The sequence below is a fragment of the Coenobita brevimanus genome, chromosome 97 (assembly GCF_032717465.1).
Source record: "Coenobita brevimanus isolate Jiangsu-jjx chromosome 97, ASM3271746v2, whole genome shotgun sequence".
Classification (NCBI taxonomy): Eukaryota; Metazoa; Arthropoda; class Malacostraca; order Decapoda; family Coenobitidae; genus Coenobita; species Coenobita brevimanus.
In genome coordinates, this window is record NC_137050.1 from 40,884,812 (window position 1) to 40,911,786 (window position 26,975).

The 26,975-nt window shown below is 43.4% G+C and overlaps 1 protein-coding gene across 1 annotated transcript in view; it reads left to right on the forward strand.

Annotated features, from left to right (window-relative positions):
* The first annotated feature begins 3,484 nt into the window (after window positions 1-3,484).
* The window catches only part of LOC145413668 (phenoloxidase-activating factor 3-like), a 34,566-nt gene continuing 11,075 nt past the window's right edge, over window positions 3,485-26,975 (forward strand). Inside the window, exons 1-7 of the mRNA XM_080283324.1 lie at window positions 3,485-3,677; window positions 10,022-10,068; window positions 11,131-11,257; window positions 15,219-15,273; window positions 16,349-16,403; window positions 25,586-25,799; window positions 26,805-26,910. Coding sequence (XP_080139450.1) covers window positions 3,485-3,677; window positions 10,022-10,068; window positions 11,131-11,257; window positions 15,219-15,273; window positions 16,349-16,403; window positions 25,586-25,799; window positions 26,805-26,910 — 797 coding nt within the window. The remainder of the gene's footprint in view (window positions 3,678-10,021; window positions 10,069-11,130; window positions 11,258-15,218; window positions 15,274-16,348; window positions 16,404-25,585; window positions 25,800-26,804; window positions 26,911-26,975) is intronic.

The following is a 26,975-nucleotide window of genomic DNA, read 5'->3' on the forward strand; positions in this document are numbered from 1 at the left end:
CCACATTCGCACCTTTTCGTATAACCGAGACCCCTATAGATCCAGCCACTTTCATTCTCTTTGCTATTCTGTTTTCCACTTCATCTGCACGTTTATTTTCTACTACTACATCCGGATACCAAAACTCCCTTACTAATTCAAGTCTCTCCATTTACTATCACGTAACACTGATAGTCACTCAACAACAACGTTCCTTCTACACTTCTCAAAAATATACTATGAAAAGCACGGGAGTTCATAGTCAACCGATCTCTGCTTCAATCTCGTACGCCAGTGAAGCTATTGTAAAAAATGTTGATGTGTTTACTCATCCTCCATGACGGTGTGACTATGATGTGACAGAACGGCCGCCTACAAGTCATAGGAGCCAGCGTTCATATCCTATTTGGTGTTCCGTCATTTTACAGATATTATTGTTTCGTTTTTGTAGTTATTTTGGGGTAGTTTCTGTTTCTGAGTAATTATAATCGTTTGGTTTCACTTCTCATTTGTATCTTCATTCTTCTGTACTGATATTTTAAATTAACCCCTTCAATCTGGGTGATGTCATATTGGTTTATTCATACTGCAACCAGACAATCTCATTATTAAACTTAAGAAAATTCATCTTATTTTCAATGGGTTAAAACATGTTGCCTTTAACCCTACAGATATAGAAGACTATCCTGGTCATAATACAGGCTCGAAAATTCTTTCATCAAAATCAAATTCATCAGGAGGCAAAAATAAAATGAATGAGGCTTCCCAGGGCTGTGCTGTTAACCATATCCCCGCCATCGTGTTGAAGTGGCTGATTAACAACTATTTATATATGTACTCAGTTATCTGAAAGTGAGCATGAAAGACTGGGAGTGGTAAATACTGTAAAAATAAACCTTTTCATGCCCGGGACAAATGTAGCATACAGTGTCACGCAGCGCCAGATGCTAACATTTCGTTATTATTCAGTATGCTGCCCGAGAGTGTTAATATTGTCAGCATTTACCCTTCCATGGTACAGATAACATCTGTATTCTATTCCCGCTATCCCGATTTTACTGGTCTGGCCGTGAGTCATAGGAGCCTGAGAGTGTTGATAGCTTTAATAAGTTTGGTCCTTAAGACGGCGTGATCAGGACTGGTGGAATCGTGCCCCCGAGAGTCATTGAAGCTGTGGTTCATACTCATCACAGGAGCACGGTTTCTCGTCTCCTCCACCTCGTCTTTTTACTTTTTATTTTCATTTAGCTCTCTTTGAGGATTTTGCGTATGATTTTCACTGATTGTCCTTCTGCAACATTTTACCATTGAGTAATGTCACTAGATTGTTATGGAGTGAGGGCGAAGTCCTTTGCAAGTCTTTCGTCAAGTAATGGCATTTTCTCACATATGAGAGGCCACACCCAGCCCAGTCCAACCCGGACCTGTCCGACGCGGCCCGACCGTAACGCTTTTGAGAAGCTTAAATCTCAGCAATCACAGGGCCGATCACTGCGTGGTTTCCAACATATGATAGCCTCATTCTTCAAGATCTGTTTTTGACAGGTTTCATCACAACCCGGCGGTGCACGTGGCACGTGACATGCGCCAAGTGCAGCATGTCGAAAATCTGCAAAAGAGGGCCACAGGCCAGAGAGCTTGTTGTAAAGCCTTGAAACTTGGTATGGAGACAGCCATCAATATACTCAATCCATCCTTGGGGTGTAAGGCTACATTTCAATTCCTTTAAGATTTAAATGGCCTCGCTCGTACCTCGCTGACAAGACATTTTACTTGCATGAAAGCAACACCGAAATGTCACCTTTACACCCTGAGGATGCCTAGAGTATACTGATGGCTATCTACCTACCAACTTTGACAAAATGTCTGGCCTGTGGCCCCTCTTTTGAAAGATTATCGACATGCTGCACTTGGCGCGTGTCACGTGACACGTGCACCGCCTGGGGTGTCTTGAAACCTGTCCAAAAAACAAATCTTAAAGAACTTGGGCTATGATATGGTGCAAACCACGCAGTGATCGGCTCTGTGGTTGCTGAGTTATATGTTTCTGAGACAGCGTTACGGTCCGGCACAAGTTGGGACCGGGCCTGGTCAAGCAGCTCATATGCAAGAAAATGCCACTACTTGGAGAGACTGGCGAGGGCTTGCTGCTGGTCGCTCGTCACCTGCTTGAAATCAATGCCGTGCTTTTTTTCCTTTTTTTATTTTATTCTCGCTTGTGATAGATAATTATTTTGGTCACTTTCACAATGATATCCTCGGACTGAAATGTTAGGCGGAGTTTGTCTAGAACTTTTTTTTGGTACAAGAGATGATTTTTTAAGACTAATAGAGGTAACCTGAAGTTTGGTCCTAAAGACGGTGGTGATCAGGACTGGTGGAATAATAAGCCCGTGAGTCATAGGAGCCCAGTTTTTGTATCACAACCACGGCGCCGTCTTTTTTTTTTCTGTTTCTTTTTAATAATATTGTATCAATTTTTCCCCATTTTTATAATTTTCCTTTATTTCCCTTTCCCACTGACTTCCAAAATTGTTTCATATCGTTGATTTAACCCTTTCAAGTTGAAGTGTGTGTGTGTGTGTGTGTGTGTGTGTGTGTGTGTGTGTGTGTCTGTTTTGGCAAGCGATTGACGATTCTATCATCACCATCACCTTCATCATCTCGCCTATAATTTCCCACCCACAAATGAGATGATATCGGGTCCAGGAAGCAAGGGAAATAGATTTATACTTGCAGAGCTTATCAACAGCATAGCCATCAAGATGTGTCACACAGTCCATCACTTACCGTTCAAGCGCCTACAGTAGAATCATATCTCACTCTAAAAAAGGATCAATACATTTTTCTTCAATATAGATGAATTTCATATTTCCTTTAAAAAAAAAGACAAGTTCATCGACAGCAGTCAAGTAAAAGAAGCTGTGCCAAGCACACATTTTCTCCTCCTTACAGAGCTCAACACACCAACTCCATCGCCTGACAGTTCCCGAGATCTCATTATCTTGGGTACCCCATTTTATTACACACTCCTTTTCCTTGTGTCTCAACATCCTTGATGGTCTGTCACGCCTTCTCCCACATCTTCATATTCACCTACATGTATCATTTTCAGTCATCGAAAAGATTCTCTTCAGCCTGGTGTCCAACAGACTTCATTACTCCACATCTCGCTGCAGTCACATCATATCCTGTCAAATCCATTTTTCGAAATCTACACACACACACACACACACACACACACACACACACACACACACACACACACACACACACACACACATACACACACACACACACACACACACACACACACATACACATACACACACACACACACACACACACACACACACACACACACACACACACACACACCTCAGAGATCACATATCCATTACTGTTGCTCTTGAGTTTTCGTTCCAATATCAAACCAAAGTTTCACACCCATATGTTAATGTGGGCACTATAAAACACCTTCATGCAGTCCTCTTGCAGCCTCTACATGCACACCTTTGCTTATAACCAAGCCCTTGGGATCTGGAGCGGTGGCGTCTTCGCCGTGGGTCTATCCCCCAAAGGCAATTGTCTGAAGAGAAGAGGAGGACAGCATGGGGGCCACAAACCACCGGAAACCCCCGGACCCTCACGGGGGCTGGAGTACCTGGGAGTGGCTTCCCGGTCGCCCGAACCGGCAAGTACCACATCTCCCAAAAGCAACACACACAACAACAAAGTTTTTTCTACACCAAGAAATGACTCCCCGGCTGTCCATTTCTCGAGCGACTTCTTCTAGCCGGGGACATTGGAAGCAATCCAGGACCCACCAACAAATACATATCTCGAACATGCTCAAAACCTATCTCTGTCGAGCCGAACAGACAAAGGGTTCAGTTCAGTGCAACTCCTGCAAGAACTGGACCCGTTACACCTGCACAACACTTGCATCCAGGAAACATTCACACAAACACCTGGACCTGCTCCTTATATGCTCCTTACCCCCACCCATCAACCCCCCTTCCAATCCTACTCCTGAGTTCCTTTACACCCTCAACACCCAAACCCATTGACCCTTCCCCACACCATCCAGTCCCCCAACTCCTCCCATTCCAACCCATCCCTAATCCCACCTCAACCTTTACCTCCATCAACAACCTCACCTCCTACCCCTTCCCCTCCACCCACACCACCACCTCCCGTGCTGCAGCAGCCAACACACATCGCACACACAACATAAACATTCTTCTAGTTAAACATAGATGGGATAAAACACCAAAATACACATGAACTCACACAATTCATCAAACAACAGAACATATACATTGCCATCTTACAAGAAACAAAACTACACAGAGCACAGAAAACACCGACATTTCATAACTTCACCACCATTCGACAAGACCGGGCCGACGGCGGTGGCGATGGACTCATCACCCTGGAACACAAATCCATCAACTTTGCAGATACCAGTGCACACACACAAAGTCCACTTCTCCCCCACATGACACAACAACAGAAATACAATCCAATTAAAATACGCACTGGTAACAAACGCTCACACATAACAATCGCTAACACATACATTCCCCCCCAATCGTCCCCCTCAGTACCACATAATTACTCTCCACAGATACACCACATCACTAACATACCCAACACCATCCTGGGTGGTGATTTCAACGCCAAGTCGTCGGCCTGGCATGTCAACAAGCCTGACACAGACAGAGGGCTGGTACTACAATCCCAGACAGATCATCTTTTCATACTAAACAGTCTATACCAACATACCCATATCCCACACCAAGCCCTCTTCCTCCCATCATCTCCAGACATCACCTTCTGCTCCCCAAACCTCGCTCCCACTACATCATGGAGAGTGGTCAAAACCTTAGGTTCTGATCACCTCCCAATCATCATCACTACCAAAACCAGAATCACCCCAGCTGGCCACAAACACACATACACTAATTATAAGTGAGCCAACTGGGAGGCCTTTGTAACTGAAACAGAACAACATTTCGAAACACTAAACAGTACACCCATCACAAACATCAACACCGCTGTGCACACTTTCAATACAATTATACAAAACACAGACAAAAGACACATCTCTAGAGGCAACAGAAAGAGACACAACCCCAACTTCACACCAGAAATTCAAGGCCTCATCAGACAACGGGACACACTGCGACACTCCCCCAACACCCCATACACAAGACACCATACAACAAATACAAGAACTCAACACTCAAATAAACTGTAAAATATCAGAACAGCAAACACTAAACTGGAAAAATTACCTCCAAACATTTGACCACAAAACAAACATCAGCAAACTCTACAAAACACTAAACAGCATCACACTTTCCAACAGCAACACCACACAATCGCACGCTGCCATCACAACAACAGACACCATACTCTCAAACAAACAACAAGCAAACACTCTCATCAATCACTTTTCACAAGTCAACCATCTAACCCCCCATCCGGAAGACCGACGTATCATGAGACGTAAGACAGTTCCCCACAGACCCAGACTACGCACCTTTCACTTACAACCAGACGAAGCACATTAACAACCTCAAGCACTCATCTGCCTGTGGACCAGACAACATAAGCAACTTTCACCTTAAACATCAAGGACAACAAGACATACAAGCACTCATCAATATATCAAACTACAGCTACTCACACAACATAATACCCAACATCTGGAAGCATGGCAATATCATCACTATCCCTAAACCCAACAAAGACCCCACGTTACCCTTCTCACATCGCCCCATCACACTCCTCTGCACCCCCTCTAAAGTCACTGAACGACTGATACTACGACTAGTCACACCTCACATTCCCCTAGTCCAGTCACAACATGGCTTTAGGCCACTACACTCCACGAACACCCTTCTTACAGACCTTACATAGAGAGTTTTCGATGGCATGAATTCAGCTAGGCCACCACACAGAACACTCCTAGTCACACTAGACATTAGCAAAGCTTTTGATGCCATCCCCCGCCACAACCTCACAAACAAAATACTCAACACAAACATGCACAATAACACAAAAAGATGGCTGGCAAACTACTTAGCAGGCAGATGTGCACACGTAACATTTGCCGGTCAGTCTTCTAACATCAGAAACTTCACAAACTGCGTCCCCCAAGGATCTGTTTTGTCCCCTACACTCTTTAATCTATACATGCACGACATACCCACACCCCACACACCACAGATACACATAGCTTCCTATGCAGATGATATAACACATGTACACACCAAAACTCAAACACAGCTGCACACATCATTTAACCTTACCTCAACACACTACACGAATGGTTCACCACAAAAAGGCTCAAAATAGCCCCAGCCAAATCTACAGTTACTCTTCTCACAAACTGGACAGCAGAACACAGTCACAACCCACACCTCACCATAAACAACACTCCATTACCACACACACACACACACCCAAAATCCTTGGTGTAACATACAATACATCAATGTCATTCAAACAACACATCACAAACATTAAAAATAAAATAACACCAAGACTCAATGGTTTGAGGTCACTTGCCCATACAACATTCGGACACAACAAAGAAACCACCACCACAGTATACAAACAATACATACGTTCAGTGATGAATTATGGAAACCCTGCCTGGGCTTCTAACCTGACCAAAACACATTACAACACTCTACAGACCATACAGAACAAGGCCCTAAAAATAATCACAGGCTGCACAGCTACTACACCCACAGACCACCTACATCAAGAAACCAAAGTCCTCAAGGCCAAAGATCACCTAGACATGAGAGGCACCCAGTTTCTTGCTGCAGCCTCCACAAACCCACAACATCCACTACAGTACATGGCAGCACATCCACCCACACCAAGGAACATCAAAACAACACCCAGCACACGATACCATACACAAATACTGTCATCTATCCCCGCTCGCCCACCTCAGACCAGCTTCCAGAAGCAAATCCACACTCAGATCACTCGCCACTCCATTCAATCACTTAAAGACAACACACAGCTGCATGCACGGCCTCCTGACATCCACCCTTCTGAATCCTATCTTCCTCGTGAGGACAGGGTCCACCTGGCCAGGCTGAGATGTGGGCACCATCCAGCCCTCTTAAGCTACCAGAAGAGGCTGGATGACTCCGTCGCTGATGCCTGTCCAGGATGCAACACAGCACCCCATACTATTAAGCACATTATGGAAGACTGCTTTGCACACAATCACCTACGCCAACAACGCAACATACACTCGTTGAGAGCTCTGTGGGAAAACCCGGTCTCAGCCATGGCCTTCCTAAGGGACTCGGGGCTGTTTGGCCAGACTGCCTAGGGAACAACTACTACTACTACTACCAAGGCCCTTAAAGGTTCAGCCACTTTCCTTCTTCGTATAAATCTACGTTACATTTAGTCTGCACATTTAACTCTTTTCCTATTACTGCACCAGGTTATCAAAACTCCCTCACTGATTCAGATCTCTCCATTCACTACCAGATAATACTGATAGTCACTTTCCCTCTCAACAACAAGGTTCATTCTACACTTATCAACATGTACTATCAAAGCACGGTGCTCATAGATAACAACAGAACTCTGCACCAGTCTGAATCACCAGCGATGCTAAATTAAAAACTGTTGATGTGCTTACTCAGCCTCTAAGACGGTGTGATCAAGATGGACAGAACGGCCACCTGGGAGTCATAGGAGCCAGGGTTCATATCCTTGAATTGAATCTCCTTCTTTTTATTGAAATTTTTTAGTTTGGTTTTGTATTTTTTCCTGTAGTTTCTGCATCTAGGGAACTGTTTTCCTTTATTCCTTTCTCACATCGATATCCAAATTCTTCAATGCCGATGAATTAAATTCTATCTATATATATAATATTTTTATATAGCAAGAAAAAATTATAACGCACCATTAAGGACCCTAAAATCTGTGACATGGGACGAAGCTTTGTGATCTATGAGGTACCTTGTTATGATAACACAAATATTGCAGTGCCTTTAATATTTCGCATTACTCCAATATTTACATAAAACGGCAGGATACAAGGTATTACATTCTGGGATGCAATATGAGTAGAGCCATCGTGTTTGAGAAATCGGCATATTATAATACCCATCTCACCCTAGGCAGACATTCCTTTTATTTTCTTATTATGAGTGGGTGAAGGAGTGGGTGAACTATGAAAACCTTGCGTCCAGTATGAACTCGTTTGCCGTTCTTTCATTTCCTTGCTGTGTTAACTTGAAAACTATTAGGCTTTCACCATGTGTTTGCTACTTCACGTCTGCTGTCGCATTTTTACTTTATCTTTAGTAACATTTAGCGTGATAATTCCCTAGAGTGTTTGAACTTGCAGGCTACTGTGGTGTCTGTACAGAATCTCATTGTAAAGGTAGGCAGAAAAGACTTACAATGATTATATAAGAAATTTTCACGTACACCAAAAGGTCGATTAAAATGTGGAAAGGAACGTACTTTTAAGTGAGGGAATATGAAAAGCCTTTGAAAGAGTTGGAGACTGGCGATAGAGTTTAGCAAGAATGGCATAAACTGGAGATCGAGCAAAGCAGTGAGAAAGGAGAGGATTAGAGACAGAGGGAATAGGTAGCGAGGGGCAAGATATGAGGGGAAGAGGTGGGGAGGAAAGGGGAAGAGAGGGACGAAGTAAGAAGGGGAGGAACTGAGAGGGAAAGAGATAGAGGGAAAAAGGTAGAGAGGTAGGAGGCAGAGAGGGGAGAGGAAACACACACACACACACACACACACACACACACCGCTCGCTGGTGCAGTGGTAACGCTCTCGCCTGCCAACTGGTGGACAGGAGTTCGCGCCTCGCTCAGGTTGCGATAAGTTTCACTGACAAAGTGGGTGGTTACTGTCCCCCTTGAGCAAGGGGACGGGTGTTTGCGTGTGTGAAGGTCACAGCCTTGCCCTTAGATCGGACTATATGAGCTCTCAGCTCCCTTCCGGGAGGGTAAAAGCTGACGATCACGACCATCAGGTGATCCTGACCGACCCGGTGAATTACACACACACACACACACACACACACACAGACGCCTTCATCTGAGGCGTATTTTTGTCGTCCAAGCTGGAGCTTGGGATTCGAAGCGCGTCTTGGGGCGCTTGGTTTTTGTCCCCCAAAACAGTCCAGGATACGTAGAACCGAAAAATTACGTGCCAATCGCAAAGTAAACAGAGGGGTTCGCCGAAGACGATCTTCTGACGAATATGCAACTTACATGTAGCCGTTATTTGTGCTGAACTGGCTCTATACGTCGTTAATATTAGCCACCTGCACCCTAATTTTAGGTATATATATATATATATATATATATATATATATATATATATATATATATAAAACATTATACCGAAATTTGTTAACGTTTAAGCTTCATACTCATAGGTTATCACACTTTCATGTTCTTACTAACTGCAGACGATTTCACTCATCAAAAACCATGCCACCAAAGTTTTTCAAAAATTCTCCAAAATACATTCAGAGTTTTTGCAGCACTTTGATATTATTTCTGGTTATACCTGATGATATTCGCATTTTCTTTCTACCCTGATTACAACCAAACTATTTCTTAACTCTGAATGAACGTTCAAATATGCCCGGGGAAATCGAGTGCCACAACTATACCTACATATTTATGAGTCTCCACTAAAACTTCTTTAATCCTTTGATTATGTATGGTTTTTCTATAAGGCAAAAAACTGACGGGAAATAGCAGGATTGGAACAAAAAAACCATCCCTGTGGTGAAAAGGTTATGCTTTTATTGGTTGGTGCATTTTATTCTACTTAAAGGCAGGCCATTTTATTCAGCTGAGAGAGCCACACACGCTATATACACAGCAGTGTCACTACCAACCCCCTCAGGGTCCGGAAAACTCAAGTAACATATATTTCTGCTAAAAGCAGATGATATTAGTTACCTGGAAGTAAATTACTGGGACCTGAGTGTATTAATAATTATATTGTTACTTGCAGGTGATGAAGAGTTTGATGGCCTGCGGGTGGTTGTTAGTGATGGCCGGGTTAGGGGCAGTCGTCTGTGGCCAAAAGAGTAAGTAAATGACGGATCATACATCTGTCAATGCATGGCTGTCCACCTACATCCACACATACGTATATGCATAAATAAACATAAATAAATTATATACAGGGTGTCCCGGGAATTAAGGCCAAAACTTTGGGAATTGATAGATGATGGAATTCTAAGCAAAAAATGTTAATGAACATGTGTCCAAATCTCAATTGTTACGGAGCTGCAATTACTGATGACCTTATGGGTGCAAATGGTCTCCTTCATAATTCGCCCATAAGGTCATTAGTAACTGTAGCTGCGTAACTGTTGAAATTCGGACACATGTTTATATAACATTATTTGCTTATAATTCCCTCATCTATCAATTCCCAAAGTTTTGGGCTTAACTCCCGGGACACCCTGTATATGCATATATATGCATATATACCGGTACACACTTATCTATCTGTGTGTGTGTGTGTGTGTGTGTGTGTGTGTGTGTGTGTGTGTGTGTGTGTGTGTGAGAGAGAGAGAGAGAGAGAGAGAGACAGAGAGAAATTTCCCACCATTTTTGTGAGGTCACTCTGTTTCAGCCAAAGTACTACACGATGAGATTTTCGATATGTAAGAATAAAGTAAACATAATAATGCCTTGTCATTCCTCAGTCAGATGGTCTGAGGGCGGCTTACCCCAACCTATTACTCTGCATACAGGAAACAACGAGGCTAGTATTAGTGTTGTGATGGTAAGGGAAACGTCAAGGAAGTCTTATTTTACTCATTCTTTATTAAAATAAGTTACTGAGACTGGTTCAGTATTTCTAATATCCTTAAATTACGTCATAAAAATGTTGCTATTTGAATATGTCAAGTTGTTTTAATACTCACTATATGTTAAATAATTCTGGCATTTCAAAAGTGCTCTAAATACGATTTTTTGAAGAATGGTAATAGATGAATAGATGTAGGAAATGTAATATTAGTTGAACTAAACGTGCCTGAACGCTGACTGAAGACAGAGAATCTGCTGCCTATACATCAGTTCCTTCGTAACCTTGTGTTGCTGATGCAGGCTGTCGGACCCAGGATGGCCAGGCGGGGTGGTGTATCAGTATCCAGCAGTGCCCTCAGCTGCAGGAAGCACTATATCTCGCACAGTCAGGAGCGAGGGGACCCAATGACCTCAATCTGCTGCGCAGGTGAGTTACGTCCACCTATCACTGCCTGGCTACCGATACCGCCACACACAAATACAGCTACTTCTTCATCAGTAACATCGAGAACGTAGCTATTGCGCTCGGAAGAGAGAGAGAGAGAGAGAGAGAGAGAGAGAGAGAGAGAGAGAGAGAGAGAGAGAGTGTGTGTGTGTGTGTGTGTGTGTGTGTGTGAATAAACAGTTGATAACTTTTTTCATCAGTGTCTGATCCAGCTCGGCTGATAATCATCACAAATATTGTGGATGAATGTGGGAAGAACTTATTCGATTTTGATGTACAGGAATGTAAAGAGCAAGGGTCATGGATCAGGGTAAATGTTCAGGTTCTGGCTTTGTCTCATAAATCCCAGTCTGATTAAACTGAAAGGGGTTATGGATTGTCAGTGAGTATGTGAGGAAATGATTCGATTTTGGTGCATATTGAACAAAGGTCAAAGTCAAATGTCACTGGTCAAAGTGAAAGTTCAAGGTACATCGATCGTTAGCTCATGAATGTCTGATGCGATCTGGATCAAATTTCGTACCTAAATTGTGTGGAAAGGAGGGAAGAAGTAACTTAATTTTGGTGCATGCTGTTGAAAAGTCAAAGACTGGCTCACATTTGCTATGCTCTCTGACCATCCTCTCTAGTTACCTTTAGCATATCATTCTGCCATTTGCCTCTCACTTTACCACAATCTTTCTACTTTCTGATTCTCATTCTCGTGCCTCTGCTTCCTTCCTCTCAGTCAGTCTCATGGCTCTGTTCCTCTTGCCTCTGGCTTTACTTTAGCTTCTCACTCCATGGTTCTAGCCTCTATCTCTGCCCATTGATTGTGAATCAGTTCCTTGCTTGCCTCTAGCTTCTGATTCTAACTCTCGCTTCTCACTCAACTTCTCGCTTCCGATTTTATTCTTGTCCTTTCATTCAATTTTCTGGCTTATTCGCCATGTCTCCTCTCTACCCTTTTAACTCTGCCTCATACCTCACGCTCCTCTCACCCTGCCTTCTGCATCTGAGCGTGCCTCCTGCCACATTGTACAGTACCTCTTGTCTGTCACTCAACCTCTTGTCTGTCACTCAACCTTTTGCCTCTCACTCAACCTCTAGCCATTCACTCATCCTCTAGCCATTCACTCAACCTCTAGCCATTCACTCAACCTCTAGCCATTCTCTCAACCTCCCACCTGTAACTCAACCTCTAGCCTCTCACTCACCTTCTAGCCTCTCACTCAACCTCTTCCATCTAACTTAACCTCTTACTTGTAACTCAACCTCTTGCTCTTCACTACACCTCTTGCCATTCACTCTGCCATTTACAGTATTTAATATTTGCTTAATGCTATCATCTCCACTTCATCATTTCGCCCTACAGACATCCGTTGCTTGAAATTCTGAGGTATCTGCATATTTAAATAATGACATATCTATATTTGTCCCTTTTCGCTGTTACTCAACGAGCTTTGCATATTTGGCTTTATAATCACATACGAGGCAAAGCAGATACAATAATGACAACTATGAGCTTTGTGTCTGTGATAGAGTAGGCGATTGGAAGAATGCTGCGTATCATCCTCGATAAATCCCACAGGAATCAACCTAAGTCAGTAATGGGTCAACTCGATTGCTAGTGATGAACGTTTATGCTGTAACACTCAATTTGTTCTGTTCTTATATCTGTAAATAAGTACCCATAGATGTTTGTTACATCCTATAGTGTATTAACATTGACGAGTGCTTTCTATGATTTGCTGCTCATATGGGGGTTGTGTGTTAGTAGTCCTCAGTAGTTTAATACATTCATGGGATAGTCTTTGATGTGCGCTTTAATGGAGCTTCAGATGCCTTGGCAAAGAACGCTTGTATTGTACTGATTTTGTCTGAAGGTCACTGGCCAACGTGAACAAGCACTTCCGTGTATCATAGCTTTTCACAAAACGAAGACAGCTCTAATATTTTATTACCGCTAACGAAAAGCGGTTTTACCCATACGAGAGTCAATATACGAACCAGACACTATAGACACTATTACTGCTGTGAACATTAACTCTCTCATGGTCGAAACGATTCTAGCATTCTATTTCCGGTATTGTTAGACGATTTTTTTGTTAGCTGACAGTGAGTCTACCCGAATATTAGAAAAAAGAATCATTCACACAAAGCAAAGAAATTTAACCCTAATTGCTGTATGCTAAGGAAACTCACTAGTGTCTCTTCCTTACAAATTAATTTCCATATTTGAGTCGTTAATACAATCGTGTGTGTTGGGTCTGGTTAGTACTTGGATGGGTGACCGCCTGGGAACACCAGATGCTGTTGGCATCCCTACGTGTCAAGTGGGGTTGGTGGAGGATTAGTGCCCCTCCCTGTAAAACAATTAACTCTAAGCCCTTGGCCACCCCGTCTGGGATACATGGCGTCTGGCAATGGATGGATGGATGGTGTTATCTCTGCAGTCTACACCGATATGAAAGTGATACAAATATTGTACAAAGAAGTATTAAGATGCGCTACGTCAAATAAACAGCAAAGGAAAGTATGCTACAGAGCCCCTTAAATAACGAGAATGGCATCTTTTATCAACTGTTGAACGAGTCCCAAAGTACCGGCATAACATCCTCCCTCTCACCTTTGGTATGCTGGCAGCGATATATAAAGGGGACAGTCACAGATTTATGGCCTCGTGCTTTTCTCATCTATATGTTTCTCACAGAAGTTCCCGGTGACCCATTATGTAGGCGGCTGTCAGGACTGGGGTGGGGGTAACAGTGACGCATCGCTTTCACGACATTTTCCTGTACTGTCCCCACAAAAAAATAAAAATAAATAAAAATAAAATAAAATATAAGGAACTAATGATGCGTGCATAATTCCAACGTATTGCTTTACCCGGCAGCTGCAGCCCTATGAGCCTACTGAAGTGTACATGGGGACAAATGACAAGCCCAGTCAGGTAAAAACAATACTGAAAGCAGCTCAGTTAATGATGCTTTTGAAATATTGCTTGTCATTTGTTTGTCCAGGCAAGCATTAATTTATATATGAGATTATGTCAACTAGCTTTTAACATACAGTATTACTGATGTACTGTAATATACAGTTTTAGTTTCGGAGAGGGGCGCCTTCATGCGGTGGCACCGATATAACTGGGTGGCGTCATTACCAGGTTATTGAAACTTCCCTCAGTTCCCTTCCTATCCCCCCAGAGGAGGATGGGTTGGATTGCAGGAGGGCAGCTTCAGTCTGCAGTCCACTAGGTTCACATTTCAGATGAACCTGGAGCTACTACTACTACTATAATCACCTCCATCCATTGGGAAATTATATTGTGAAGATCAAAACCAACTTTCCTAATACAGTTCACCATTTGGAGTTGTAATGTGAAGGTTAACACTAACCCTCATATTACAATCCATTGGTCCCAAGCACGCCAACGGCTGTGGTTACCAACCATCTACTATTACTTTTATTACTTCATTTTATATTCATTAACATTACATTGTTAATAAAGACATTAATCTATTGGAGTCGCTGGTGTATGCGAATCTCGACCACAGCAGTTTCGTAATCCATACCCTCCAGAGAGACAGGCCTGAGAGCTGATGATCTTGTGCCCCTGAGGCATAAGAGTCCAGACCTCACGAGGGAGAATGACAGTCGACATCTCATCCAGGCCATAACAGAACTCGGGTTGACGCTTCTTCTCAGAAAAACCTTTGCCAGTCTCGAGTAGAATTTGGCTGCTGCTGCTGTTGCACAATCATTTGCACATTTTCATGGATTACTTTAATAGATGCCTCTCAAAATTTAGAGCTAATATTTACTATTCTTACAGTGGATGTGATCTTTGCCTAAATCAGGCAACACGTAGTCACTTTGCACACCAGTATACTGTACAGCATTTTATGAATCAATACACACGATGCTCCAAGTTCTCTTTAAGTGGCTATTTTTTTCTCAATAGGTCCATATGCCGTCTCAGCAACAGAATGTCATTCATCTGCCGCGTCCAAGCTAAGGTAGGACCATGCCAAATACCACTGTATACCGCACCATAAACAGTACACCATATCATTCCACTACACCACCTACATCTCACCACACACCACACAATCTACATCTCAAAGCAGCAGCAGCGGCAGCGGCAGGAGTACCAGTAGTAGCAGCCAAATTCCGCTCGAGACTGGCAGAGGTTTTTTCTGAGAAGAAGCGTCAACCCGAGTTCTGTTATGGCCTGGATGAGATGTCGACTGTCATTCTCCCTCGTGAGGTCTGCACTCTTAAGCCTCAGGGGCACAAGATCATCAGCCCTCAGGCCTGTCTCTCTGGCGGGTATGGATTACGAAACTGCTGTGGTCGAGATTCGCATACACCAGCGACTCCAATAGATTAATGTCTTTATTAACAATGTAATGTCAATGAATATAAAATGAAGTAATAAAAGTAATAGTAGATGGTTGGTAACCACAGCCGTTGGCGTGCTTGGGACCAATGGATTGTGATATGAGGGTTAGTGTTAACCTTCACATTACAACTCCAAATGGTGAACTGTATTAGGAAAGTTGGTTTTGATCTTCACAATATAATTTCCCAATGGATGGAGGTGATTATAGTAGTAGTAGTAGCTCCAGGTTCATCTGAAATGTGAACCTAGTGGACTGCAGACTGAAGCTGCTCTCCTGCAATCCAACCCATCCTCCTCTGGGCGTGGTCCTTGGGAAGGTAACTGAGGGATGTTTCAACAACCTGGTAATGGATCCACCCAGTTATATCGGTGCCACCGCATGAAGGCGTCCTTCTCCAATACAAAAACTGTATAGCACTTCAGTATTATAGTACGTTCAGATCTGATTGACATTACTAGGACTTTGTTATTTTGATACTGCACAATCATTTGCACATTTCCTTGGATTACATTAATGGATTCCTCTCAAGGTTTACAGCTAAGATTTACTACTCTACAGTGGATGTGATTTTTGCATAAATGAGGCAACACGTAGTCACTGTGCACACCAGTATACTGTACAGCACTTTATGAATCAATACACACAATGTCCCAAGTTCTCTTTAAGTGGCTATTTTTTTTCTCAACAGCTCCATATGTCGTCTCAGCAACAGGATCCCATTCGTCTGCTGCGTCGAAGATAAGGTAGGATCACGCCACACACCACTGTAAACCACACCATGAACAGCATACCATACCACACCACAACACTACCTACATCTCACCACACACCACACCACCTACATCTCACAACACACCACACCATCGACATCTCAATACACACCACACCATCTACATCTCACAACACAGCACACCATCTACATCTCACCACACACCACACCATCTACACCTCACCACACACCACACCATCTGCATCTCACCACACACCACACCATCTACTTCTCACCACACACCACACCATCTACATCTCATCACACACCACACCATCTACATCTCACAACACACCACACCATCTACATCTCATCACACACCACAATATCTACAGTACATCTCACCACACATCACACTATCTACATCTCGCAACACACCACACCATCTGCATCACACCACACAGCACATTACCGTACCATCTACCCCACACAACACTATACCATCCACCCCACACCACACCAGCAAACTATCCACTCCACACCACACTACCATACCGTCCATACCAACCACTCTACAGCACACCAAGAGCACCACACTATACTTCACCACGGCTCACAGCAGCACACTATATCATGTCATACATCGTACCACACACCAATCCATTCCATACCACACCACACACCTAAGCAAATCATCCACATCACATCGAATCACACCAAAACAAAAAGCGGTGCCAAGGCACAGCAAACCCGTCCCCTGCAGTCATTTTAGTGCTGACGTATAAACACAAAAGGATATCTAGTTAAAGATGTCACATATCAAATTTGGAGTAAATCGGGTGAAAATTGACGATTTTATGCCCATTTGAAATTTTAGGCCCGACCCACCTGACATTGACCCTCCTACCGCTAACTCTGATGCAATGAGGCATGTTATAGAATGTAGATTTGAAAAATGCACCTTTAGGTTTTTGGTTTCATGTCGATGTGACGAATTTGAAAGGAGTTATGGTAAAAAAAAAAAAAAATTACCCCAACCCCCTTTTATTTACATTTTCTGGGCCTACAGCCTGGGCCTTGTCCCAGTTCGACCCAAAATTTAATCAGGCGATCAGTAGGTCATAGCCCATCATCCCTGCAATTTTAGTAGTTTTCGCATAAATTTGTTAACAGAGAGACAGACAGACCGAAGACTAACAAGAAGACAAACTGAGTGAGAACACTAACCATCCACGAGCCCCTCCGGTGCGGGGGGACGGGTAGTGTTTTCACTCAGTTTCAGAAGTAATATTTACCGCCCCTCCGGGATGGTAAATAGTACATCGAAGCCTAAGAAGCGATTACCTTTTTGACGAAAAACCCGCCAACAGCGCATGGCTTTCTGTTTCATGGTTATAAAATTGTTTGCGTGAGTTACTGCAGTGGCTACGTATAAAGACAGAATATAGTAACAAGAATAAAAAAAGATTAAACAGAAAGATAGGCAGGCAAATGCAGGAAGGAAGCCCTGACTGGAGACTAGATAGATAAATATGTAACTGGACAAATTTATGTACCGTACCTTTAAGTGTGGAGACCAATATTTAATGAAATAGGAGCATCGTGACTTATTCCATTTGTTGTATTGTTTCTGATGATGCGGCATAATTAATAATTCAGGGTGACGCTGAGCTATCTTGCTTTACATATCCATTATTACTGTACTTTATTAAACCTAAATGAGTTGAAGAACAGATTACACGGTTAATGATGAAGGACTTGCAATACAGAATTCCAAGGCTAAGCCTCCTGTATTTCGCAATGTTAAGCACAGTAGGAGCGTCGATAGCTTTGTTTAGTAACTGTACAGAACACAAAATTTTGCAAACAGTACCCTATCCGCATTGTCTCCTGATCTTCAGTAGTTCTCATCACTGCTCAAACGTCACTAACTATCTTTCTTTCTCTATACTCTTTTGCAGTTTGAGTCATACTGCAGTTGCACAGAAACAGCAGGGAAGCATCTATCTGTCCATCTCTCTATCGTTCTATAGTTACAGGCATTCATCCAGAGGGAGTGGCCAGGAACAAATATCTTCCACGTAGCCCTGTCATCCGCCATCATTCGTCCGTCCCTCCCTTTCACACCTCTTTCGTTCGTATTTCCCTCCATCCCATCTCTCCACCTCATCGTCGGTTCCCTCTCTCCCTTTTCTACCTCCTTTTTACTCACATTCTCTCTCCTAGTTAGTCTCTCACTCTCCATTCACTCTACATGGCTCAGTCATTTCAGTGTACTCCTAACGGTTCCAACACCAGAATACTCACAAACTTTTTTCATCAGTGTGTCCATCTCTCCACGTACCGCCAAATGTTGCTCTCACATTAACTCACTTCCACCCATCTCACTCTTGATTTTTGTGATAGTAGAGATAGACAATGAGTGCACATCAACTCTTGACTTAAAGGCTTCCCGCTGAGTGACACAGGAGGTTTCGTAGCACTTCTCCCTCTGGGATTCATTATCTCCCTTCTTTTAGCAAAGCGGAGCGATGATGTTTTTGTCTGCCTCTCTTTCTGTGAGTGTGTGTGTGTGTGTGTGTGTGTGTGTGTGTGTGTGTGTGTGTGTGTGTGTGTGTGTGTGTGTGTGTGTGTGTGTGTGTGTGTGTGTGTGTGTGTGTGTGTTCCCATTTTATCTCGTGAACGGCTTGAGCAATCAACATGAAACCTTCAGGGTATCAAGATATGGCCAAAATCTTGCTCGAGTTCAAAAATGGGCACTCGAAGTCAAGGAAAAGGTCATCAAAATGGCTGCCAAAGGTCAACTAGTTTTTAACGGCATGAGCTATCAGTATGAAACCTTCAGGGTATCAAGATATTGCCAAAATTTTGGACTTGGCCAGCAGCATATTTTGGCGGGCGATTAAAATTCGGCTCGCAAATGCTTTTCTTTCATTTTACTTATCAGATCTTAGCACTGTCCTATATGGTACTTATGTCTCTTAACATCTATTCAGTATTAATCAGTAACATAAAAAATATTAAAGATACATACAGTTCAATGTGCAGAATGAATCACTAAAGAAGATATCTTACGAAAACTACAAAGCCACGTCGACTAAGACTCTGAATCCCAGCTCAGACACAGTGAAGGGCAGCCAACACTCTCCCCTTATCACACTGCGCCGGGGAAAGTCATGGGTGGGATAGGAGATGGGTATGACAGTCACGAAGCACTGATGGTTAAACAGAAAGTAACTGAAGTTGACAGTGGTATGGTGCAAGTTTGATTACTTGTACAAAAACAGGACACAGACGGTGAAAGAGAAAATAACTGAAGTAGACAATGGTATGGAATCGATTTGGTTAGGTGATTACTACGGACTGGCGTTGCCCTGTGCGCGGCAACCTCACAATTCAGTGTCAGTCGCTGCGGCTCGAACTACCATTCCAAAGCATCCTCCGAGTGTGAGGCCAGTGCCAGACCGACCGAGCCGCCAAGCTGCTCTGGTCCTACTGTTCTCTCTCTCTTTCTCCTACTTCCTCATTTCCCCGTCAACTCCATTATTTTCTCCAAGTCCTCACCCTTGATTCATCTCGTCCCTCCTGCTTAACCCCCTCTTTATCCCTCTTCCTCTACTTTCACCCTCTCTTCCTCTCTACCCCCATGCCTCCCCTCCTTCTTCCACCTCCCTTCCTCTCTATCCTACGACCTGCCACAATCCCCATGTCTGTTCTCCACTTCCCCCTTCCCCCCGAACCTCTGACTTCTCTCGCACTTCCTTATCTCTCTTTCTCTTTCCAGCCTCCTCCTCCTCCCCTTCACCTAATCCTTCTTATCCATTTCTCCATTCTCTGAAGTTTCCATTCTAGGAGATTTCATTGTTCACCACCATCTTTGGCTCTCTTCTCCTTTCACTGATCCACCTGGTGAACAAGCCTACATCTTTTCTATTCTTAATGACCTAGAGCAGCTTGTACAGCACCCTACCCGTTTTCCCTGACAGCCTTGGAGAGAGAGTTCCAACATACTTGGCCTCTTCCTTACAACTAATCCTTCTGCTTACGCAGTAAATCTTTCCTCTCCGTTGGACTCCTCCAGTCACAACCTTATCACCTCAACCTGTCCTATTGTTCCATTACAGCCTGTGGACCCTCCTAAGAAACGTCGGTTTGGCACTTTGGAGCTGCTTATTGGGAGGCTCTCAGGTGGTACTTTTTTTATTTTCTTTGGAATGATTACTGTTTCCATGGCCGACAGCCATCTGAGTGTGCCATGCGCATTACAGAGGTTATTCTCTCGGGCATGGAAGCATACATTCCCTTCTCATATCCTTTGACTAATGCAAAAAAAAAAAAAAAAAAAAAGAAGCTTGGTTTAATCACGCTTATTATAATACTGTCCGCAACTAAAGGCCTACTAAAGGTGCAGGAACCAACCCACCCCTGAATCTCATCTTTTTGTGTTTCTGCCTGGAATCGTGTTAAGTCTGTTCTATGCTCTGCTAAAAATAATTTCACCCGGAATAAATGCTCTCAACTCTCCAACTAGAATTCTTCTCTCTTCTTCTGGCACCTCACCAAAGGCCTTTCTGACAATTTTACCTCATCATCCTTCCCTCCTCATTTCCACTCTGATGGTTCTGTAGCTATTTCTTCTACTGATAAAGCAGAACTCTTTGCTCAGACTTTCTCCTCCAGTTCCACCTTAGATCATCACAGTGCTGTCCCTCCATCTCATCCCCTCTTCCCCTGACTTCTTCATGGCTGATATTAAATTTCTTCAATTGATGTATTTTCTGCCATCACTGACCTCAAAACTAACAAGGCATATGGACCTGACGGGGTCCCTCCTGTTGTCCTCAAGAACTGTGCTTCTGTGGCAGATGGCCACAATGTACAAAAGTCATGTGCGTTCTCAGATCGAATACTGTTCACCACTGTGGAGTGGATGTGGAGCGGTTGCAATGAGGCTGTTGGACAAAATTCAAAATAAAGCTATTAGATTAATCAATAATCCTGCCATTACGCAGGACCTTCCTCCATTATCAGTACATAGAGATGTTGCTTCTTTAGCATTATTTTATCGATGTTTTTACCGTAAGTGCTCTAACGAACTGGCTTCAATTGTGCCTCCCTTTCATATTTTCTCACGAAATACTCGGGCAGCTGGGAGCGCCCATGAACTCACACTCTCTCCCCCGCAATGCAGAACCTCTGCTTAGCAAAATTCATTTATCCCCAGAACTACTACTCTCTAGAATTCACTTCTTGGGAGTTGCTTCCCACAAACATTTAATCCACTTCAATTTAAATCTAGTTGTTATAAATATTTTATGAATGGAAGATGCCTTTAGGCACATGGACTTACTTTTTTTCCTTTGTTTTTCCTTCCTCCATTCATTATCTAAAAAAAAAAAAAAAACTTTCCTTCTTGCTGAAAGTTTGCTTTCATTCAGTCTGTCCCAAAGAAAGATGACCATTCCAACCCTTTAACTATCGTCCAATTGCTTTAACGTCCTGTATTTCAAAAGTTTTCGAGTCTATACTTTAAAAAAATTTAAAGCATTTTTCCATCATTCCTATCACAACCTTTTTTCTGATCGTCAGTATGGGTTCCGTCAGGGACGCTCCACTGGTGATCTTCTCACCTACCTTTCAGACTCCTGGTCATCCTTCATTCGGAACTTTGGCGAAAGCTTTGCCATTGCACTTGACATCTCAAAGGCTTTCGATCGAGTCTGGCATAAATCTTTAAATCCCAAACTACCCTCTTACGGTTTCTATCCTTCTATCTGTGCCTTCATCTCTAGCTTCCTTTCTGGTCGTTCTCTAACTGCTGTTGTAGACGGCCACTGTTCTTCTCCTAGAGCTATCAGTAGTGGTGTTCCTCAGGGCTCTGTCCTATCACCAACTCTCTTCCTTTTATTCATCAATGACCTGAGCTGTACATCTAATCCTATCCACTCATACGCTGATGACTCCATCCTTCACCTCTCCATTCACTTCCTGCAGTGTCCATCTCAGCAGTTGCTTCAACAAACAAGGGATGAGGCTATGGCACACCTAATGTCTTACTTGGCTCATACCTCTGATTGGGGTAAAAATAACCTTGTTGTTTTGAATGCACCAAAAACTCAGTTCTTTCATCAATCAACACGTCAGAATTTTCCACAGAGGCACCCTCTAATTTTTAACAATATCCAGCATAATCCTGCATCATCTTTAAGCATACTTTGGGTTTCATTCTCTCGGGATTTATCTTGGAAAGAACATATTACCTCCTTCTTAAATCTGCTTCCAAGAGATTGGGTATAAGCCGACTGCATACCTTCTTTCCCTCTGCATAGTTGTTGACATTATACATGGATTTTATTTGCCCCTGTTTAGAGTACATTCCTTATGCGTGGGGTGGCTCCCCACACACAGCTCTTCTCAATAGGGTGGAGTCAAAAAGCTCTTCGTCTCATTAACTCTCCTCCTCTTACTAGCTCCCTTCATCCTCTGTCTCTTCGCCGCACTGTTGCATCTTTATATCCTGTCTATCGCTACATCAGTGGTCACTGCTCCTCTGAACTGCCTGCTTGCATCCCTCCACCATTGCGGTGGGCACGTAGCACCCGTCTAGCAACGAACTTTCATCCCTTTTCTGTCCAACTCTCTAATGCAAGAGTTAACCGTTACTCCCACTTCTTCATGTATGCAACAGGTCAGCTCTGGAACTGTCACTCTCTGTTTGTTTTTCTTACTGCCTATGATTCCCAGTATTTCAAACGCAATGTGTCCAGGCATCTCGAAATGAGTGGATCTTGAATTTGGCTTTCTTTATCTTGTTTTCGTTTTTTCTTGGAGGAAGCAGTTTGCGGGCCCCTGGCCTTTGGTCCCTTCATCCATGCATTAAAGAAAAAAAAAAAAAAACTCTGACCTACCTCACTCCCTCATACCACCCCTCCTTCTTAAACCACTCTTTCTTCCACATCCTGCGACCTACCTGACTCCAAAGCACCCCCCGCCTCACCCCAACTCTCCTCCTCACCCTTCAGTTATCTCTCCCTCTCCTCCCCCCTCAAGCTCTCCCTCCTCCTCCCTTGTCTCTTCAGCTCTCACTTCCCCTCCTCCATCTAGCTCTCCCTTCCTCCCATCCTTCCAACTCCCCAGTCCTCCCCTCATCCACTGAGCTCCCCATTCTTCCTCTCCTTCCTCCAGTCCCCCTTCCTCACCAACCTCATATCAACCTCTCTAACTCCCCCCCCCCCTCTCTCTCTCTCTCAGTGAAATATAATATATGTTATGATGCGTGATGTCTGTCCGCGATCCAGTCATGTGACGTGTGGCTGCTGATGCACCTCGATAAAATAGATATAGGCGTCTTTATGTGTATCTGTCTGTCTGTCTATGTATTTATCTATCTATCTGCCTTCTGTCTATCTATCTATGTACCTATCTGCCTACTGTGTCTGTGTCTTGCTATCCATCTATTTATCTCTTGTCTCACTCCTCGATAAAAGATAAAGCTGTCTGTCTATGTGTCTTTTTATCTGTGTCAGTCTGTGTATCTGTCGCTCAGTCTTTTCATTCACCTGACTCATTCTGTCAGTTTGTCTCTGTCTTTGTCCATCTATCTGTCTGACTATCTACCTGCCTATCTACCTATATATCTATCTATCTGCCTATCGATCTACAATAACTTTATATAGTTATCCCTCTGTATGTCTTTAGTTTTTTTCTCGGTAATATTTAGGGTAGATAAATAGGAGTAGATTGATAAAAGCAAATAAGAACGAAATACAACACTGGGGAGCACTTCACATTTTTTATTAAGCCCCTTCCACACAGTGATATATTTCCTTCCTTCCCCCTATACCCAGAAGATATTTTTAACCTGCTCAGTCTCCAGACAATTTGATTTTTACTTTCATATATTAACTTATTTAACTGAAGAAACGTTTGGAAATATAAGGATCAGATAAAACCTTCATTAATCATTTTTCACTGAAGAAAATGGACGCCTTCAAGCGGTGGCACTGATATAACCGGCTGGCTCCCCTGCTTGGCTATATAAACATCACACTCACCCTGAAGGGGGATAGTGGACATGTAAGACGAGGGCACCTTCATCCTGCAGTCCACCTGGTTCACGTTGAGATGATCCTTGGATGGCAACTACTACTACTACTCCTACTACCACTACTGCTACTACTACTACTACTACTACTACTGCTACTACTATTACTACTACTTCTACTACAACTACTACTACTACTACTACTACTACTACTACTACCGCTACTACTACTACTACTACTACTACTACCGCTACTACTACTATTATTGACGGGATTAGGTACAGTCCTCACTAATCCCCTCAGTACAAGAAATCTGTTCAAAGTTAAATATAATCGTCTGGAAATAACAAGAAATGAGATCGATATGGAGAGATTAATGGTCAAAACACTATTCATTCTTACTCTAACGTGGCCTAAACTTGTCATCTCTCCACCACGAATACAGCGCTATAACAAGAGATGAACGCTTGACTATGATGCCAGTCAAGAAGACGTGCGATGGAAAGGATGTAAATTCATAGTATCCTCTTATTCTACCACTGAGCTACGGGAAATTAAGCTCCAAAACGACAAAATATCTGGCTATGGTAAGGTGAAGCGACTGTGGCGTCACTCGAACGATCCCGTATTCCAGGGGAAGAAAAGGTCCATGAAAAAATGAATTGTCTGCCCTAAACTTCTCGGGATCGCATGACAAGTGACACAGGAGGCATCGAAGCACCAATTTTTGCCGAGTTATTCTGAATATTCCAGGTTAATATTCTCTCCTGTTACTTCGTTTCAATATCGACAGAGTTTGCGTCACGAGCGTACAAGGGGAAAATGAAGTGCAATATGCTGAATAAATCGCACAGAATATGGTGTCACGAAATCTTCAAAGCCATTTATAACACGGGGCTCATTTCGGTGACGTATCTGACTGCTTAGTTCTTGCTACTTTTAGGCGATTTTGTTTAGCTTTTATGAGACCAGTTGTACTAAAAAGGCAATTGGAAACTACACGTAACAGCTCCAGTTCTAAAAGTCTCTCCAGGGCTGAATAAAACAGAAGATAGCAAGGAAGAAAATACGTCACAGGAAAGAAGGGGTCGATTATCTCTTTTCCGTTGATAGCACTAAAATCTAAGGCTTCTTCATCGCATAATGAATAATGATGGTCAAAACTCTGCAGCCAGTGGAGAGCCCCGGCACTACACCTATCCCGCTTCCCAACCCTCGACCTGGCACAGCATCTAACCCCACCCCTCGACCTAACCCCGGCAACGGTGCCTCGCTGCTGCCCAAGGACTGTGGAGTGACGCCCCTCAGAGACCGCTTCATCGCCGGCGTGGAGGATGCACCCCTGACGGCCTGGCCTTGGCTGGTGGTGCTCAGGATCCTACTAGGTTGGGTTGGATAGGGTTGAGCTGGGTTGGGTAGGGTTGGGTTGGGTTGGGTTAGGTTAAATTGGGTTGGGTTGGGTTGGGTTAAGTACGATTGGGTTGGATTGGGTTGGGTTGAGTTGGGTTGGGTTAGGTTGGGCTGGGCTGAGTTAAGTTGGGTTGGGATGGGTTAAGTAGGGCTGGGTTGGGAGGGGTTGGATTAAGTTAGATTGGGTTAGATAGGATTGGGTTGGGTTTAGTTGGGTGGGGTTGGATTGGGCTGGGCTGGGCAGGGTTATGTTATGTTATGTTAGACTGGGTTGGGTTATGTTAGATTAGATTAGGCTGGGTCATGTTGGATTAAATTAAGTTAGGATGGATTAGGTTAGGTTAGATTGAATTAGATTTGGCTGGGTTATGTTACAGTATATTAGGTTGCGTTGGGTTAGGTTGGCTTGGCTAGAGCTGGGTTGGGCTGCGTTAAGTTAGGCTGGATAGGGTTGGGCTATGTAGAGTTGGATTGGTTGTGTTGTGTTAGGCTGGGCTAAGCCAGGCAGAATTTGGTTGAGTTAGGTTACGTTCTCTTAGATTAGGCTTGGTTGGGTTTGGTTAAGTTAGATTAGATTAGGTTTGGTTTGGTAAGGTTTGGTTAGGTTAGGTTAGGTTGGGTCAGGAAAGGCTAGGTTAGATTATACTAGATTTGGTTGGGTTGGGTTAGATTAGGTTGGGTTGGGGAGGTTAGTTAGGTTGGTTTGGCTAGAGTTGGGTTTAATGTTTACCTTGATGGCACTGCTAGGTTACCTTAGATTGGGAGTGGTTTCTTCAGGGCAAATAGGAATTACAGGGAACAGGGGGCCTGTTGCCAGTAACGGTGCAAACTATGACGATATTAAAACTATGGATAACATACAAGTCAGTGTTAAATGCCTTAAGCGAAAAATACAGCAAAGGAAGAGGAGCTACTGAACCTCCTATGTCGCTTACTGTACATTATGGCACCTAGACAACGGTTCCTCCTTCCCCACACAGATCCGAGCGTTGGAAGCCTCTTCGCTTGCGGCGGGACCCTCATTTCAGACCGATATATTCTGACAGCCGCCCACTGCATTCGTTACACCACTGGAGACGCTGTGATGTAAGTACTTCGTTGCTTTGTTCTTGGTACTCTCTCATAACCCCATCCATTTATAAATTGAACAA